The 19992-nt window shown below is 36.2% G+C and overlaps 1 protein-coding gene across 2 annotated transcripts in view; it reads right to left on the bottom strand.

The window, feature by feature from the left end:
* Nucleotides 1-4666: 4666 nt before the first annotated feature.
* KHDRBS3 (KH RNA binding domain containing, signal transduction associated 3) overlaps nucleotides 4667-19992 on the bottom strand; it is a 91129-nt gene continuing 75803 nt past the window's right edge. The window contains exons 8-11 of one of the 2 annotated variants that reach the window (XR_010030330.1): nucleotides 12326-12384; nucleotides 8845-8994; nucleotides 7409-7465; nucleotides 4667-5398 (exon numbers count right to left, since the gene is read on the bottom strand). Coding sequence is in view for 1 of the 2 variants with exons in the window: in XM_063174555.1 (XP_063030625.1) it covers nucleotides 8903-8994; nucleotides 12326-12384 (151 nt within the window). In the remaining variant the exon portion in view is untranslated. Of the gene's footprint in view, nucleotides 5399-7408; nucleotides 7466-8385; nucleotides 8995-12325; nucleotides 12385-19992 lie in introns of those variants that run through there. The other variant, XM_063174555.1, reaches the window with a different exon arrangement.

Raw genomic sequence — 19992 nt, 5'->3', positions numbered from 1 at the left:
AAGCCCATTCCTTTCATGTAGCTTGCTGCTGTGGTTAATCACTCTCATTTGAGCCTAATTTCCTATTTAAGACTGCAGGGTTTTTACTCAGCATTAGTTCTTATTTTTTTCGCTACTAGATTAGAGTAATTTAGTACTTGTTATTTTCTCCCTGTGCGAGCAATTATAAACCATAATCAAGCTTTTTAAGTCTCTCACAGTAAGATATCACCTTCCGTCCTTTGAATTATTCTTCTGAAGAGCCCTTACCAAAAGCGTTAAATTATGTACACATGCCTATAAATATTATTCAGTACACAAAGTGACCTTTCAAAGGAATATTGATTGTGGCATTTACAAAAGTTATATGCTTATATCTTTGAAGTGTATCACTAAAAATTTGTGCTGCTGTTCCTTCTAGGTGAGAAATTTCAATGCCAGACCAATTACATACAGGCAGAAAAATTAAAAAGAAGTTAGTTATCCCAGGCCATAACTGTGACCTGTGTTTATCTTGCTCCATTGGACTATGATATATCACTTCAACTTCCTTACATCAAATACCTTTAAACTGAGAGTGAGCTTCAGGGAAAAATAGATGGAATAACCTAAACAGGAAAAAAAAAAAAAAAAAGAAGAAGAAAAAAACATATTAGCAGCTATTGCATGGCTTCCCACGCTAACTTAGGGAAGATATGTTCTGGAACGTGGTGATTTTCCTCTTCAATTCCAGATTTTGAAATCCAAGTTGTCTTTTAGTATTTGGGCTTCTTTTTAACAACTTCTCAGTTTCCTTTTGTGTAATATGTTTGTATTATTTTTTACATTTTCATTTCCTCAAGCCTATAATGAGTGTAATAAGGTAAATGCATTTCATGGTCACCACCATCAAACACTCCACAAAACTTTGCCACTATCCCTTATGCATTCATCCTGTAGCTTGTTCAGGAAAATTGCTTGAGGATCAGCTCTGCTTTCTTGACTTATTAATTCTGTCAGTCTTGGAGTGATCCTATTTCTGATGTCAAAAAAAAATATAGTCTTAAAATGAATAATGAAAAAACCACACACACTTTTCTTATTAGTAAGCTGTATGAGAAAATCATTACTGGAGTATTTTAAATATCTAAGGGAATTTTCTATTCAAACCATTTGAAGTTAGAGCCTCAAGTGCTGTAAAATAATGAAACTGCGCATGGTATATGCTCTAATTTTGAATTTTGAATGCAGGTTTGTTCTGTCTTAGTCGTCGCTTATAATTGAGATTGGCTCAGTTGGTCAGAGCACCTTGGTGCTGGTAACCCCCCAAGGTTGTGGGGTCAGTCCCTGTAATTGCTGGACCTGATGATCCTTGTGGGTCCCTTCCAACTCTCTTTCTGTGAATCTGTAAACTTCTACTAAAAAGATTAATGTCAACTTTCACATGTGGATAATTCAGATAATCAACATTAGTCCAGTATGCGGACAGGCAGAAGTCTATTCAGTCTTCTCACTTGACTTCCAACTGTAATTAACAATCCTGAAAGGTCCAACGAATTTTCTAAATGGTAAATATTTATATTGTAACATAAATGTTGCAAAATGGTTTAGCAAAAGCCCAGTCCATGAATGCAGGTTTAGGAGTCTCACTATCTGAAGCAAGATCATCTTCATCCATGGATTTCTGAACTGATAATTGCACTATCATAAGAATTAACTCAAGGAAAATATATTTTCCTTTTTTTTTTTCTTTTTTTATTTTAATATCATAATAATAGTAGTTAATTCTGAGATGGAGTCTACATATCTTCTTTCAGTAAGACAACAGCTATCTCCACACTAAGAAATTTCAACTTTTAACAGAGAAACAAAAAAATACAAGGCAGGTATTCAAATGAATAAAAAGTGTTTCATCCTCCTGAGATGTTTAGGACATCAGGATCTTTGTGTTGATCTTCATAAAGAGATCAACAGCAAGAGCACAAGTTACCACCAACTCTTTTGCCACTGAAGACAAAAAAATTGAGTTCCTGGGTTACTGCTTGAGTAAGCATTTGGAACAGTTTACTATGTTTTGTCCAAGGGAGAAAAAAATCACTCTCTGGAGGTCAGAAAAAAAGCCACAACTTCCCATTAACTTCACAAAGGTGCTGGAATTTCTTTGGTTGAAAACTGTTATTTTATTCTACTTTTCAGTAGGAACATAAAGATAAAATTATTTATGCTATTTCATGCCAAATGGTTCTAAGCATAAAGAAGGGGTTTAGTATTTAGCTTTGCAAAAGCAGAAACTATATTCCAAGGACTGATTTATATTTGATTTTTCTCTGCATAATAAGATCAGAATCTTGTTTAGTCAGGATTTCTGGCTCAGTGGCTATCTTGAAAGAAAATGAGTTTCTTTGATTACTGGATATATAGATTCCTGATAAATTTTGCCATAAACCTTTACTAAATTATTTTAATTTCATATTTGTCAAGTACATCTTTAACCAAAAAGTGAAAGTGTCCATTAAGCCTATTTCCTAATGTCCTATTTTTAAGTGTTCACATCTCACACTTTTTTAATACCTTCCCACTGATGGGAAAAACGACCTAAAAAAAAGAACTATGCAGCAAAGCAGCTTTATTTTGGCCCCTGGCTACAGCTTAAACATCTTTAAAATCCAGGTTTGCCAGAGATGTTCTCTTGACTTGCAGTCATGTGGAAAGCCTGCCTGAAGACAAGGGTCAATGCACAATGAAGTATCTGAGGCTGCACAAACATTTATCTTCACAATGTCTGCTTTAATACTAAATACCTTCAATAATTTCCATTACCAAAGGGGTTTTTCTCCCCATTAAACAAATGCAGCTGTCTCAGACAAAACTGCTGAGCTTGTGAAAGTAATTCTCAGCCCCTTCATCCAATTAGTCTTTTTCATAAAGTTATAAAGTCAAAGATATTTGGATTCTTGGTGTGTATTTACTTCAGCTGCCAGCAATGCTGGTGTTCTTGGACATTGGCAACCTGGAAATTCTTCTACAAATTTGCCCTTTTAGCACACTTTTGTGATCTTACTACAGAAATCCAATTATAATAGCCAAAATAGTTTTAAAAAGATTGCAAAATTCTGTGTGGGGAAATTGGAGCAGAATCACTCAAGAACAGATTTGATTTTATTTATACCAAATCATTATATATGCATTTTAAGTCGAGCTTTGCATTCTGATCTTTAAATTTTCAGTTCCTTTGTTTCAAAGTTTTCACTTCCTTCAAAAGTATGAAGTTCCAGCATGAAATTTATGTTCTTCAACATCACTTGGAAAGATGTCTGACCTCAAACTATGTTCTAATTCATAGTCATGGAACAAAGATCTTTTCATAGATTTATTGTACCTCACAGGTGGGGTCATCTCCAACAGAGGAGACACAGAGGGACAGGCTGTGATGCAGACTGGACAACTCATTTGAAGTAGCAGGCTCACATCCTTCCTCAAAACCTTTGCAGTAAATTGATGTCCCCTCTGGGAACAGAGCATCAGGACTGTCCCACAGTGAAACATCTGAGGCAGCACAAGGCTGCATGTGTGCTCCTGCAGTGAGCGACAAATGAGAACCAGATTTCACTCAAAACACAATCACAAAAACTTGTATTTTTACCTAATGATGATAAAACCCAGCAGAAATGGACCCACAGAATCAGAGAATGGTTAAGGACAGCCAGTCCTTAAACTCTCAGTGAAACAAAGCAAAGCAGCTGTAACCCCAACAGCTGGACGGCCACGGGCAGCTCACTTTGACCAGACCCCAGTGGCTCCTCTTAGGCCACTCAGCAATCAGACAAGACCCCAGGAAAGCCACATTTTCTAGATAGCCCTGACAGTCACATAAGTCCAGCCAAAAGTACTTTAGTATTGTCCTTAAACAGCCCATGACTCCAGAGTGGAAGGTGATACTGCACTCCTTGAGTAGTTCACAGCATTCCTCAAATGAGCTTGTGCTGGCAATCCTGGTGTCCAAATCACAGAAAGTGCAATTGCATTCTGCTTATCTAAATTCCCCACACAGTATCTATATACAGTTTTTATACTTGGCCTGCATTTAAAATGTCAGGTGCTGTTCCACACCAGAGGCTCCTGCCTGTCAGTCTGAAGGAATCATTATTACACATCTCTTGTGCTCATTCAAAGAAGTTTTTTTTCTTGATTTTGCTTTCACTTATTTAAATAATTACTATTCCTGGCTGTAGAAAATAGTTTAGAAATGCAGTTTTAGCACAGTGAGAGATGAAGTCAGGGAAAACCTCTCCAGATGGCGAGATTAACTGACAAAATCACCTTAAATGTTCAGAGGTTAAACATACAGATTTTAATGGTCAGTTTACTAAGTCTATTAAAAACTGCCTTACTCAAGATAATTTGATTGGTGCCACAGTTCATAGGAAATCTTATTTTTACCCACAACCCCACATCTTCAAAGCTATTTTTCAGTAGTCAGTATATGGAATTAGAAGTTATGAAAACCTGTTGAAGAGGCAGCATTTTGGTGTGAAACTGTAAAGTGGTATTGTTTATGTTCAAGCCAGTAACAACACAGACCCAAATTATACTTTTGTTGGCAATAAATTGAGATTCAGTAAAGAAAAATGCATCTGATAGAACCATAATTGATGAATGGGGCACACGTGCTCTGCAAGCAGTATTTATGAAAAAGAACAGAAGGAAATAAATTATCAGAACTTTATTTCTGTTACAAATTATCACAATCACAATTAATATAAAACAGAAAGCACTGAGGAAACATGACTGTTGGATACAAGATTTATCAAGGTGTAAAAGCCTCATCCAAGACTACTACTAGAAAACCTGTGACTGTGTATTAGAGAAAAGATTCCTATGCATCAAACACAAAGTGAAAGAGAATAAGCAGCATAGTATAATTTACAGGGATTAAACACCTTTTTATACAAGTTTTTGAAGGAAATGGAAGTTGGAGCATTATTTCTACCCAAGAATCTTGTCTGGAGAAGACTTGTTTACAATTAACTAGTAAAAAAGCTTCAGCAGAAAACACCAATCTTCATTTTAATTTATCCATGTTGTTCCTACATTAGACAAGCTATTTCCAGAAGCATTTAAGTTCTAGTCATGAGACTTGACACACTCTCTCACACTTGCTGCATAAGGCTAAAAAGATTCACTAAAGAAAAGGAGGTGGCATTATTGCTTTGTAACAGGAACTTAGAAATTCTTTATTCAGCTCCAAATAAAACATTGTTGCATCACTATACAGTTAAGAGTTTCAATATACAATTATTTTTGAAAAGTGTATGCTGTTATACACTTTAAGGCTTTCATACAAGAAATGCTGAGCAGGATTTTCATACTCTGTCTTGTCAGTGTCTGAGCATATGGGTACAGTGCTCTAAGCAGTCCATAATTAACATGGCAGAAGTTCCTGAAAAAGAGCAAAATACACTTTATTTGTATGTATCTTGAGACTAGAGATCACATATTCTCTGAAGCCTGACAGAGTGCAACTAGAGGAATCAGACCATTCTGCATATAATAAATGTATGGGGATCTAGGCAAGCATTGCAGAAACTGCTATCATTGAAATTTAGTGGAAATTTTATAAGAAGATTCAATAAAGGCAAATTATTGATATTATGACCATTAACACAACTTTTTTGACCAGTAACATACAGTAACAGGCCAGCGTCAGAATGCCAAACTCTAGCAGAATGAAAACACACCTTTAAGTTTGTCACAATGGAAAAAAGGCTGCCTTCTACACTGGTTTTCTTTCATGTAGAGACCTTTTAAATTATTTTCCCTTCTGCTCAATATCAAATTGATTTAATTTAACAGATTACTCCACAGAAAAAAAATACCCACAAAAAAAAAATGCAATAGCAGAACAATGTTTGTGCATGTTATTTGAGGAAATGCCAAGATAAGCTTTGCACTGCAAAAATATAGTTTTGAAGAATATCCAATACCACTTGTTTGAACTGAAGTACTTTATTGTGCACACACAGAACATGAGAATTGATACTTTTTTTTTTTTTGAAGAGGCATGGAAACCCATTTTCTTAGGAGAAATAAGATGTAGAGCATTGGAAGAAGGAAGACTTCATTCACATGGTAATCATTCAATGGTGCACTTAGGGCATCTATTTTCAGGGAGACACTTTTTTCCGCCCTGAAGGGAACCTAAAATAATTTAAGGCTCTCTAGGACTTCAGGGCAGAGTAGCAGAGAAGTGGAAGAAATCACACATGCAGATCACACATTCATCCTCCATACTGGAGGCAATAAGAAAATATTGCATTAAATAAAAGAGAGTTGGATAAACAATACAGAACACTGAATCCACTTCTGACTCACTCATTTATCTACTAGCCATCATTGCTACTAAGTATTTTAGTTTCAACCCCTGAAGTTTCCTTCTGTTTATTTAAAATAATACATGATGTTTGCAGATGAACACTTCCTATGTAATTCGTCATATTATGTGATTTAAGATGTGACCAGAAGGAGAGACTGTGCCAATTTTTATAAATATTCTTAAAAGATATTTATATATTCAGTTTTTCCATAGGAATTCTAGCAGCTGGTATTAAATCTTTCCCCTCTGAGCCCCAAAGGGGAGAAATCTTCTTCAAGCTCTGCTACTCTTAGAGTCCTTTGATTTAAGCCCTTAAAACACTCAAAACAGTTCTAAAGCCATTTTGTATGTACAAAAGGTTCCTTTAGCCTGTGACAGCAGCCTCTTAAATTTACTGCAGTACACAGAGGCAGTGCAACTTATGCAATATTTCACAGTATAAAGCTCTGTTTATCTGAGCCTTGTCAACTAAAAACACTGAGATCATGAGGTTAGCAAGAAGAATTACCAGTCCAAGTAGAAAAAAATCTGTTTTATTTAAAATATACACTATCTGAGCATAAATGCAGTTAAATTATTTCTTACTTTATATACTGAATTGACCAGAAACAGTAGAGCCAGCTATTCTTCAGCTAATGTTTCTTAATGGATTTGTTCTCCTTCAATTAATGCCAGAAACCAGTCTGCTATTTGTGCAGAAATGCCTGCTTTGAAAATCAGTTTACAAAATGTATTTTTCAGATTTTAGACATGTTTGTTGACCAGATTAGAGTTTTAAATTCCTATTTGAAAACGACAAGCATCAAATTACATTTGGTTTCTTCAGCTTCCCCTGTCCAATCAAAGACTTAATTGTCTGAGATGCTGCCAAAGCTGTGCACACCCCTCAATAAACTGCCAGGGGAGTGTCCACACACTGTGACAGCTTATGGTCCTGATTAATGGAAGTTTAAAACTATTACTTTTCCTACCAGGACTGAACTCAGACAGTTCAGTAAAGCTTTGTGCAGAATTAAGAACCTGATGAAAAGCTCCATTTTCCATTTAATAATTTCGGAGATGAGCAAAGATACCTACCAAAGCATCAGAAGATTAGGGTTTTTGTTCTCTTGGCTGTCCAAGGAAGTGAGTTTCCTGACAAGAGAGAAACAAAAAAAGATGTTTTTACTAAATTTCAAAGAATTTCAAATAAAAACTAAAGAAAACAATGTAAATCAAACTGTAATTAATAGAAACAATGCTTAAAAAAAGGCTTTAGATAACATTTGCAATGTTTAAGTTACTAGAATTTATGGAAAAAGAATATATTACAAACTATTGGTTATGAGGTTTTACAGTTGTTTAATAGGGAATAGTTTGTCCAAATTTAACTAGCTAAGCTAAGGCTTTTTAGATGACTAACACAAACTAAACGTTTTAAAAGGAGAATTTAGGTGTCCTCACAAGTCTTTCCTACATTCTAAAAGGAAACTTTCTAAGTTGTAGCCTCCCTGTTTTTATTGGTTATATTAAGATAACTTAAGTGAGATTAAAATCTTATTTGATTTATTTACCTTTGCAAATGAAGACCGTTTTAAGGGTTACACATCCTCTGCCTCTGACGAAAGCGACCTCAATTAGTCAAGTCAGAAAGTCTTTAAAAGCTTTGTGTTTATTGCTTCCAGCACGGAGCGAGGTGGTCATTAAGGTACCAAAATTCTCATAAAAATTCCAAAGTTGCACTAGTGAAAAAATGCTCAACAAGGTGAAAACTAGTCACATCTTTTTCCAGAAAATTCATTAGCTATTTTAAACCATTTTTAAACAAAAGTATTTTGATTTAATGTGGCACTCAAGCAGATCCATACCATTTGGATATTTTAAACAGCATTTATATCTACTGTGAGTATATAGAGAGATACATTTAGGTTTAAACCATTTGGTTTTAAAAGAAGTTGCACAATGTTTAATATGAGCCTTTTATGCTGATCACTGTTAAACACTTCTCCCTGTTTACTACTATTTATGAAGTTTTATTATAAGATAAAGCATAAAATTAATCTCACACACACTGATTTTCTTTCAAAAGTTTATTTAGTATCAAGCAAGGGTAAAACTTTGCTTAACACTACAGAACATTTCAAGACTTGAGTTACAAAATACCACATTATTCGCATTTGTAGTATGCTTCCCTTTTTACGCATGTTTGCAAAGAGAAAATCTAGCAAATGGCTGAAAATAAAAGCTAAAAACTAAATTGTTGAAAACCTTTAAAATAAAAGGTTACACTTATGTTAAAAAGAATGGACTAACGTATTTAGTAAACCTATTTTTTGTTTAACACTAGTTAATCAAAGGTTATTTTTTTGATCACCTATTTTTTCAAACACAGTTTGGAAATAACAAAGTTCCTTGTTTTACATATCTTTCTGTCCAGGTTGTTCTTTCAACAAAATGTTTAAAGTTCAGTCCATCCATTCAGAATTTTATGCACTTTGAGTTAATAAAAAGGGATTGTTCATAGAAAAAATTACTTTGAACAGTATACAGGACTGGTGGAGATTGGATATTTCACAACATCAGACAGTACAATCAGTATCTGGCATATGGCTGGTCTCTGTAGACTCCTTTTGTTGTCCTTGCAGAAGGTGTCTTGTGTCGTGAGTTGGTCCATTCTTCTTGCCCTACAAGGAAAAGAAAATATGGTCAGAGCCCTTCCAACATTCTCAGATGCTGAGTGTAATTTTTCTTATCTGAGAATCAAACAGCCACATTCTGTTGACAGGAATCAAGGTGTACAAGTCTAACACTTGAAACAAGAAATCTGGGTACAGCACATCTATCTGAGCTATCCCACAGTGATTCCTCAGCACACAGGAGCAGGGAACATGAGAGGATAATGGCCAAAATATCTACAGCTGTGGAAATTCAGCTGGACCTGCTTGTTGCAAATGCACAGAAACGTCAGCTCCTGTAGCAGACACGCCAATAATTGCAATGGGATGAAATGAATGCAAGGTATGAATTATGTATAAGGAAATAACCTGCCCTCAGAAATAAGTTTCTCTGCATCAGTGCCAATTTAGGCCTAATTCAAACATGCAAACCAAGCCCCAAGTATCACTACAAACACCTGTGGCTTTTAACATGCCAGGGACAATATTCCATTTCTCTAGAGGCAAACATAGACATGCTCTGAAATGCAAGAAATAGGAAGGCAGATTAAAAAAAAATAAATTAAAAGGACAAGTAACACTGGTTGCTTGAATTTTGGCTATAAAATAAGTTTGTAAAATAAAACTTGTGCTGTATTTAATGATTCATAATCCTACCACCTTTTAGTGGTAATAAATATTTTTAAAAAGTAGCAAAAAATATTATCTTAAATGAGAGTCAGACCTACTATGTCAGGCAGTTGCAAAAGGGAAAACATGGAATTAGAGTATAAGGAAACAGTACTTAGCTACACTTTAATGATGTATACAAATCAGAGTACTATGTCACATCTGCAAGAACAAAAATGAAAAAGCAGCACTAAAGAAAATCCCCCAAAGAAAACACACATTAAAGCAGTGTATGTGTTTCCCTATTTATTTTTGCTGAACTGCCCTGCCCTAAACAGACTGGTGTTCCAGTGAACCCAATGCAATCCAGAAACTAAAGGCAGAATCCAAATGTATGGCAGAATAAACAGAGACATCACTTGGTCTTAAAAAAAAAAAAAAAAAAAAAAAGGCAAAAAAAAAAGAAATCAAAGAACCCCTGCAATCTGAAGGCTGAGGTCACTTGCTCTGACATGAGATATCTGAAATTAGATGACCAGGATCCCATATGTCAAGGGTTCAGTTTCACAACCCCTTCGCAGAAGCCTCATCCTAACTGCTATTTAATAATGTAGGTGGTAGGAGGCTGCCTGCAGAGTCCAGGCTATAAATCATACCCAGGTGGTCAGGACATTTGCCTAGGAGGTAAAAAGGACAGGTTCAAATTTGGTGTAAGGCTGAAAGAATTAAACTTTCACCTCAGGCGATTTCCAGGGGCATCTGGTAACAACCTCTTGTGCTTCTTCATCACACAGAAAGCAAGATTTACATTAAAAAAGAAAAAGACCCTGAGCATAGTAGTACTGGCAGCTGACTGAGAGGTAGGAATTAAAAATATCCCAGCTTTTAAACAGTGCTGCAAGAACTGATTAAATTACAAGTCTTGGTTACAGTTTTAAGGGGAATACTTGCTCTTTCTCAAGCCGTTGATCAAATCAGCAGGGTAAAGAGTTATCTTACTGTTTCTCAGTTTTCATTTTGGTGCTGTTCAGGGCTCCAAATCCCAAAAATACTGATATTCTTCCTACATCCTCTGGATTGTCACCTCAGTTTCTCAAAGGAAAAGCTGAGTTTCCACCTGGGAATCTGAATTTCCTCCCAGCCAGCACTAGACAACTACCTGCTCACTAGGCAGTGTTACTTATTTTGAGGCATCCAATGTTCTTTACATGTAGTGAAGATGGTTATTAATATCTAACTCTGCTTTTAAGGGATATACTTAAGAAATAAAGTGTGTAACTATTTATATGTGCAAAAACTACAGTGGCCGCAACCTATAATAATTCTTAAAGGTATTTATAGTTTTTCTTTCAACTTGAATAAATACATCACTTAATATTCTGAGTGGCTGTACTTTGATAAATAGAAAACCAATTTTAAATGCAAAAGAAATGTAAAATCCATATTTTCAGCCTTAAATATTGCAATCAATATCTCTCCTCATCAGTCTATCTACATTAAGCTGTTTCACACATTTTTCCCCCATCAATTTTGCATTACTGAAATAGTCTTAGAAATATCCGGTTTATAATGGCAAACAGTTTATTTTAATGTTGAAATTAAGATTTAAGCTATATATCTATCAACACCAACTGGGTGTTGATGATAGTGCTGGGGAACAGAGGAATTTCAAGTGACCTCTTCTTTTGATGAACTTTTTCCTTTAGCAAAAGAATTAGTTTACGCTGGTATATTGGGCAAACTACTGCATTAGGTGCATTTATCACAAATTAGTTAAGGTCATTTTAGTTTCAAGCAGGAAGCATTTCCACATGGAATTAAAGAAATAGACCTTGGAAAATTTCAAGTGGAGCCCCAAAATCATTGAAGCATTCATTACTCAGAATCACATCTTTTACACAGGTTATTAACAACCCTCAAATGTTTGAGATTGAGAGACGTAAATTATATTTCTCTGATCTCTAGTCAGAGACTTAACATTTATCTTTTAATCAAAGGTGCCTTTTAAAATGCTTTATGCTTCTAACCTGTAACAGATTTCTTTAATTAAACCTGTCACTATCACACTCGTATATTTAAAAAAAAAAAAAAAAGAAAAAATCTTTACAACTGGCATATGTTTTTTTGCTTCATTAGGCATTGTTTTGTCTCTATACAGAGTAACCCCTGCCCTCATGTCTATTAGCTACCTAAAATACTTCCCTAACCTTTACATAATGACTCCCTGCTTGATTTCCCAGGACTGATGCATGAAAATGAATTAAAACAAAAGGACCATACAAGGCTAAACCACACTCAATTAGGCCCTAATTCAGCTGGGAGCTTCAGCAGATTCCTACCTTGTACCAAGTCTCAATGCAAGCTGTGCACTGAGACCACACCACAAGCATTTGCTTTTGGCAGCCAAAAGTTCCTGGAAAAAGGTCCTCCACCCCCATTTTTTTCCTTAAATCTTACTGAATGAGACATGAAAAGGCAGCATGCATCATGATTTAAGTTTTATTTTCTCTACATCTTCAGTTTTAGTTTCCCATGACTGCTTTAGCTAACAGACCACAGAGGGCATTTTTCTCAATAAGCACACGCAGAGCTCTGTGACACCTCAGGAATCCCTGAGCAGCCATTGCCTGCTGCAGGACTAAGCATTGCCTCACAGAAATTATCCTTTCATTATGATTTTTTTTCTTCCAAGAGCCTGTTGCTGCAGTAATTGAGCTGTAAAGCCACTCACCATAGGAGTCGTAGGTGTCTTCACTCAGTCCGTGGCCATAGTCGTAGTAATCTGCTCCACTGCAGGGCAGGAGGGACATGGAGAGAGCAGGGAAGAAAACATAAGAAGAAATAATTACACATTCTACCTCTGAAAAGAGAGCTTGAAGGATATAGCACATGCCCTAAGAAAGGTAAGTATCCATGTGGCAGTGACAACTGAGGTCCTGCCTGTTTATGGATTAGAAACTGTATTTAATTTCATTCAAGATTTTTTTTTTTCGTCACTTGGCTACTCATCCACATTGTGGGAATTTTCCTTTTAAAATTATAGTTGGGAAAGTTAAAGATCTTACAAGTGTTAATGAAAAAGAAATGGAGATGTAGGTACTGAACCGCCTCATTCATCTATACATTCTTTGTCATCACTTACTAGTATTTTGCTTTTATATCTTCAAAGATATATATCTGATAAGAATGCAATAAAAGGCAAATATTTGGTGATTGGAAGGTTATACAGCTGCTGTGTGTGTACAAGTTCCAGCGTCTTCAAAACAAGACAGCAGAAGACAAATATAAAGGCTATCATTTTAACAGAAAGAAATGACAATAGAAACTATGTTAAAAGATGAAATCTGTAGTTGTTAGGATTCAAAAGTGTGGATGAATACCATAATCATGGCCTAAAACAGTCCTCCCTTTCATAATGGTTTTTATACTTGTATTAAGACCCCTGAATGGAAACTAAAGAACAGCCCTTATTGCACATCACTCCGTTATGCTCTTGTATTTCATCCAAGTCTACCCACGTGTAGTCTTTAACACAGTTTGTAGGATATGAAAAACAAGTGCCTAAATAGTTCTTTTCCTTTTCTTTCTAACCACAGCCAGACTCAGGGCTGACAATATTTGGAAAATACTCTACAAGATGATGCTACCAGATCAGTAGACTCTTAAACTTTTTATTTCTCCTAATGGATTTATTCTGTAAGGAAAGACCTTTTCATAGAATCACCTCCTGAGTGAGAAGGAAATCACTAATATATGATCACTAGCAAGTAATTACTAATATTGATAAAATGTTCCTAACATTAGATTGATTGCTAACAAAATAAACACCAGAGTGAAAATAAACAATTTATAGCCTTAACATGAATTAGCAGGTAAAGCATTTATATAAAACAAACAACACATCACAATTACTTCTGAACTGACAAAAGACTGTTGTGTTTGAGTTTGTTTGTGTATAATTTTGGTTTCTTTTTTTTCCCCCTTAAACTAAATATTTTAAAACCCTCAAAATAACCAAGCCAGGAAAAAAATACAGTTTTGGTGTGTGCATATGAATATCTAAAAAGCCTGGATGAGTATTTTTTATTGCTGGTATAATGCTTCCTAAACAAACACTTAACCAACTGAACTACTGGACTTTGAAGATCCACAAAGAATTATCCCTACAAACCCTTTTCTCCATGGTTTCTCAGGTGAGGAGGACCCCAGAATAAGGGTAAAGTTTGAATAAGAAGTATTTTCTCCCTGCAGCAGCCAGTAATAAAAGTCTTTATTCTGAAAATGAACAGAAGACTGACATTCACTATCCTTCCACATAGAACTTATTTATTTTAAGACTGTGATCGAGTTTAGAAGTCTAAAGCAGCTGAGCTCCATCCCTGTATCTGTCAATCTTGTCAGAATGACTTTGTGGGGTCTCATTTCATAGATCTAATACATTTATTAAACAAAAAAAATGACTCACTTTACAGCACACAAACTGCAAAACAAATAAACATCAGAAAGGAAGGAACCTTTCACTTATACTGAAAGTATATATACAACTCATCTTTATTAACAGACAAACCCTTCAAAATTAATAATCTGTTTGAAAAACACAAGGTACAATGGGAAGGAAACTTGTCCAGTGCAATTCAGCACTCCCTGCTCCTACTGCATTCATGTTCTATGAATAATGCCAACATTCTCCAGTCAGCTCTGTGTTAAACAAGCGCAAAACTTCAGATAAGAAAACCTCAAGACCCAAAGAAAAGGGTACATACAGATGGTTGTAAGGTCTGGGTGGAGAAAGGAAAAAAAAAGAAAAAAAAAACCTAATTTGTTAAAAAGTCTGAATAAATATTCCATGATGTTCACAACCAAGACTGATGATAATGATCTTTTTTGAGTTTTTTTAGAATTACAGAAAATTCTAGTACTGTGTATGAACTCACAGCTTATAGAATTGTATTTTGTTTCAAAGGAACTGCCTGCAAAAAGCAAGCTTATTCAAAACACCCTAAAGCAATACTGTACTTCTAAATTGTACGTTTTAACTCATTAACTGAGATAACTGAGATTGTTGAGGTCATTTCTGCTGCAAAGATTTCAGCACTACATTAAATAATTCTTCCTGTGGACAGAAGATATGATATACATTTTTGCTTTAAAATCATCCTTTACATTTAGGCTCTTTTATATATATTCTCTGACATCTTAGCAGATTCTCTGACTGAAGAATATTAAGCTTTTTATTTCCCTTAATGGGCTTATTCTTCAAGGAAAGGCCTTTTCACAGAATCCCAGAAAGGCTTGGGTTGGAAGGGACCACAAACATCACCTAATTCCATTGGCAGGGACACCTTCCACTACCAGGTAGGTCAAGTTGCTCCTCTTCCTTTCATTTTGTCTCATAGAAAAGAAAAGAAAAAAAAAAGTCCACAAACTCAGTTAATTTTCTTCTTTATCCCATGTGACTCCCTCTTTTCACAAAAAAAAGGAGAAAACATGACATGGATTATTCCCTTCTGAACTCAACACAACTAGACATGGACTCTGCTTGGAGTTCTTTTGTTTTCATATGTGAATTGTCTCCATGAAACCACTTTCTTTATTTTCCTCATTTCCTATGCATCTACTTTTTTTAGATAAAAAATTGGATTACATGCTATATCCAGCTCAGTCGTCAAGCATCTTCCTAATCATCAAGTAAATGGTACAAGTGCAAACAACACTGGAGTATCAGCTGTGATTCAGATCTTTTGTACACACAGACCTTTTGCTTATATCCCCTCTTTTTAGCTTCTTTTGCATTCCCATTCCAGCATAATGGCTTTGGGCTGACAAGACAGAAGACAGAGATGGCAAAGAAAAATGGTTTTGATTTTCCATGTCAGCATAAAAACTTGAAACCACTTAATGCTATGGAAGGATTAGAAAACAACAATAAATTTAAGTATGTTGTTTCTAATTGCTGAGGGCTGGGCAGTAATCCGACAATGTTCAGAGGAAGTGTGAAATGAGGCTTAAAGAGAGTAAGTAAGGCCAGGGGAAGAGCCTGTTTTCTGTGTTAAGAGAAAAAGCTTCAGACAGAAAGGAGCAAGCTCAGATCCTAGCACAGCAGTGCTGATGAAACAGAAGTGCTTCTCCATGGCTTTATTTAGTAAAGAGGACTGGGAAGCTTCCTGCCATTTCTCTAGAATCACTGTGAGAAGTATCTTAAAATACTTTAATTTAGAGGTATTCAACATAAGCCTTCAAAGGCCCTAAGAAAAATGACCTCAATTTCTCAGGCTTTTCTACTAAGCTGATTTGTTTCTGAAAATATCTTGATGAACCATAATAGACCAAATGTTTACAAAAACCAAATAGGAATAACTGCTCTCAACATGATGGTGAAGTCTCAAGGAACTTTACCTTTTATACTTTATTAACTATTAGGTTATTCTACCTAGGGACATTGGAATATTCTCCTAGGACAAATATCTGCAGTAGCTTCAACCCACTCTCATGGGTCCCACAGTACAAGACAGACATTGAGACACCACAGTGCGTCCATAGAAGGACAGCAGAGCTGGGAAGGGTCTGGAAATTCAGTCCTGTGAGGGCAGCTGAGGGAGATGGGTGAGTTTAGCCATTAGCCTGGAGAAAAGGAGGTTCAGGGGACACCTTATTGCTCCTGAAAAGAAATTGTTTCCTGGAGAGGTCGGTCTCTTCTCCCAGGCAACTAGAGACAGGATGAGAGGAAATGGCCTCAGGATGTACCAGGGAGACTCGGATTGGACATCAGTTATAATTGCTTCACTGAAAGGGTGGTCAGGGATTGGAATGAACTGCTGAGGGAGGTGGTGGAGCCACCATCCCTGGAAATGTTCAAGAAATGTCTGGATGTGGCACTGAGTGCTGTGGTTTAGTTGACATGATAGTGCTTGGTCAAAGGTTGGACTTGTCCTGGGAGGTCTTTTCCAACCTTAATGATCCTGTGATTCCATATCAGAAGAGGTCACCAGGCTATTTTTGGGACAAGCCTAAAACAAGCAGATCAACCACACAGTCCAAGTGTACTTTCAAAAATGCACAAAGGTAGTAAAAAAATATTGCACTTAATCAATGAGATTGCCACAGCTCTTTACATTTGATACAGGCATCTTTTAGAATGGACATTGTGACATTGCTGTGTTTGAAACAGAAGCAGTGTGGCAGGTTTCTGCTTGCTAAAGGAAGATTAAAAGGTCTCTGACTGAAAGCTTCCAGTTTACTGGAAAATCCCAGACTTAAGCACTGACAAGCCCGGTTTGAGCACCAAGTGATCTGAAAATTTCTTTGGCTTCTGATGAAAAACAGCCTTTGCCAATAGTTCAGCTTCCAGTAATGCTTATTAGGGAAAACTGACCAAAAAGTTGGGTTTTTCACATGAGTATCAAAAGTAATTTTGATCCCTTTAGGCAGAAACCAGGGCAGTTTCAGAAAGTGACAATAAAACCCTTGCAAATACCAAGGTTTTCTTTTGTGCCAAGGGAAGCTCCAGCAAGCACCCATCCTTTGTGCTCCCACTCAGAGTTGCACAGAACAACAAAACAGAAAAAGCAAATGAGGATCTCTCTAGCAAGAGTTCTTATATGGTAGACCCTGACTGAAACGATCACATCTGAAGAGAACCCTTCCATAAGGATAAGCCTCTTTCCATCATTCCTGTCAGTTCTTCATGCCCAGCTACTTCTGATAGCAAAAAGCATCTGTCAACAGCAAACAGGAAGAGCATCCATGACAGCAATCACTGCAGTGAAGCTTCTCACCACTCTGTAATGTCTTGCACATTGGGGAGCTGTTCTCAGTGCTTCTGTGGATCACTAGAACACCTTATTCTGGAACCCAACTTACAGCAGGACAGCAGAAATCCAGAGTATCAAGAGGAGACCCACATCTTTTCTTGCATCTTGTAGATAAATTTTTAGTTAATCCTCAGTTCTGCTGCTACTTAGTAGCAGGTCAGTTTATATCTGTCAAACAGATAATGATCTCAGAAACCAACTGAGACCCCTACATGAATGCTTTATAAAATACAGAAAAATGACACAATCTTCCTTGAATTATAGCCTATTCTACTCTCAAATGGATGATACGAACACGAGATCTGTTACCTGTAATCCTAAAAGGTGACCAGAGTGCTCTCTCAATGAACCCCTTTGCAATCACTATTTAGGAATTACTTTTTATGGCAGAAATGAGAAATGTCACTTCTGAATTGTGAAACGTCCTCAGAGGCATCTGCATTCTGGTGCTACCTACCAGGCACAGATTTATTAGGTATTTCTAGCAGAACTCTACACAGTTGCCTAGAGCAGTTTTACCATGTGAAATGTCCACTTATTTCTGTCTCAACTCAATTAGTCTTTCCCCGCTGCCTTCTCATGCCACCTCTCAAGAGAGGAAAGGAAAATGGCAATTAAAAGAGGTGACTGAAGCACATGGTACAAATCAGGTTTCTCAGGAACAGCAGCAGCAGGAGCTACAGTTTTACCTTGAAACTATGAATAGAACAAAGCAACAAAACATCTCTGAACATGAGAAATGTTAAACAAATTAATGTCAAAAATTCACTACATTAAATAGGAAAGTACCAGCAGAAAAACTAAAAACTCAGGTTGCATAAATCCAGCATTTTGGTTTGGCTGGTGAATTAGAACCAAGCCCCAGACACCCTGCACCTCATCTGTCTGCTTTGCAAAGCAGGGTGTGAACTGCTACCACAGGAAGCTTGATGTTTTTAACTATCTGGGGGTGTACCAATCATATTTCTGTTGCTAAATGGAGAAAAAGACATGACACAACATTAACATCAGAAAAAGATGTTTTCTTCCCTCTCTCTTCAAAAAGACAAATTACTCTGGGCAGTGCAAGCAGCCCAGTGAAGAACTGAGAGATATCAGCCAAAAATTCCTTAGACTATTCACTGCAATACTGGAAAGATCTGGGGTATTATTCCAGGTAATTCTTAGTTATCCCCCAAGTTCTGCATATGTTGTTGTCAGAGATCCAAAATGATGTCACTCGTCACAGTCAGGAGTACAAGACAACACTGCCCTCAAAAAGGGCACAGGTGATTTGTCACCACTCCATCAGCACAAATACTGCTCCAGAAGATACACATCTTACCTTCCTATACTTTTAATTTACTGAAGAACAGTACAACTTTCAACACCTTTCTAAAAAATTGGGGCTTTACAAGTTGAAATTGAAGAACATTTGAGAGAAAAGGTATCATTCCTTCATGGTTTTATATAATTCAAAAATAATGAAAGTGCCATCAAGGAATACATTTAGTAAAAGAAAGTTTAGGTTTAATTGTTTTCAGGCCTGCATAATCATAAGCTTTACCGTGTTCATGACCCTTCCAGTACTTCTCCATTATCCTTTGCACCAGTAGGGTCCAAACCTTGCCTCTCCAAGTATAGCAAGGCAGGACTCATCCTCCCAAGGACAATTCAATCCATTTAAGTGCAAGGACTCATTTCCTGGCCTCACTACTTCTATCCATACTCATGTTTCAGGGGCTTTACATACAGCACTCATGATACAATTACACCAAGATAAATGTGGTTATGATGTTTAGTAATACATTTTTTTTCATCATCTATACCTGAACTATATCAAAATCATGCTTAAAAGCACAATTCATAGTCCTCAGTATTTCTACTGAAATAAAATACAAGGACAAACAATTAAGACCATTATAAAGTTTTCCTGTAACCATCTCCAATTTTAGTTGCCCAATTAAGTAGGTATTTCCTTACCAACAGAAAGAAGGAATATTTTTCTTCCCTTGAAAAGTAAACTGAATACAACAGGGTACTCAGAGAGAAAACTGCAACTTTCAATTACTGCTAGTAAGCAGCCAAAGTGTGTTGACTGTCAACCAGCAAAACAGTGTCAAATTTTCATCTACAAAAACACGTCTGTGACAAAAATATGTTCTGAGCTGATGCAGCCTGAATTCTCACTCAGCTAATAGGCACTGGCTTCCAAGTGTGAGTTTCCAGGGCAGGGAAGCTCCTTCTCCACTCCTCACCAGGGAAAAAAGAAAGTCTTCACTATATCTATATCTATATCTATATCTATATCTATATCTATATCTATATCTATATCTATATCTATATCTATATCTATATCTATATCTATATCTATATCTATATCTATATCTATATCTATATCTATATCTATATCTATATCTATATCTATATCTATATCTATATCTATATCTATATCTATGTATCAATATGTCATTCTCTAGTCTGCAAATGTAAATTTAAGATGTCCTTTCTCTAGTCTGGAGAGAATATGTAGTCTCTTTTCCTCATGTTTGTATCTCTTAATCAAACTGCTGGGAAGCTAATTATAATGTGAGATGTTTGAGAAGTC

The sequence above is a fragment of the Melospiza melodia genome, chromosome 1 (assembly GCF_035770615.1).
Source record: "Melospiza melodia melodia isolate bMelMel2 chromosome 1, bMelMel2.pri, whole genome shotgun sequence".
NCBI classification, from domain to species: domain Eukaryota; kingdom Metazoa; phylum Chordata; class Aves; order Passeriformes; family Passerellidae; genus Melospiza; species Melospiza melodia.
This window is presented reverse-complemented; position numbering and strand designations above follow the sequence as displayed.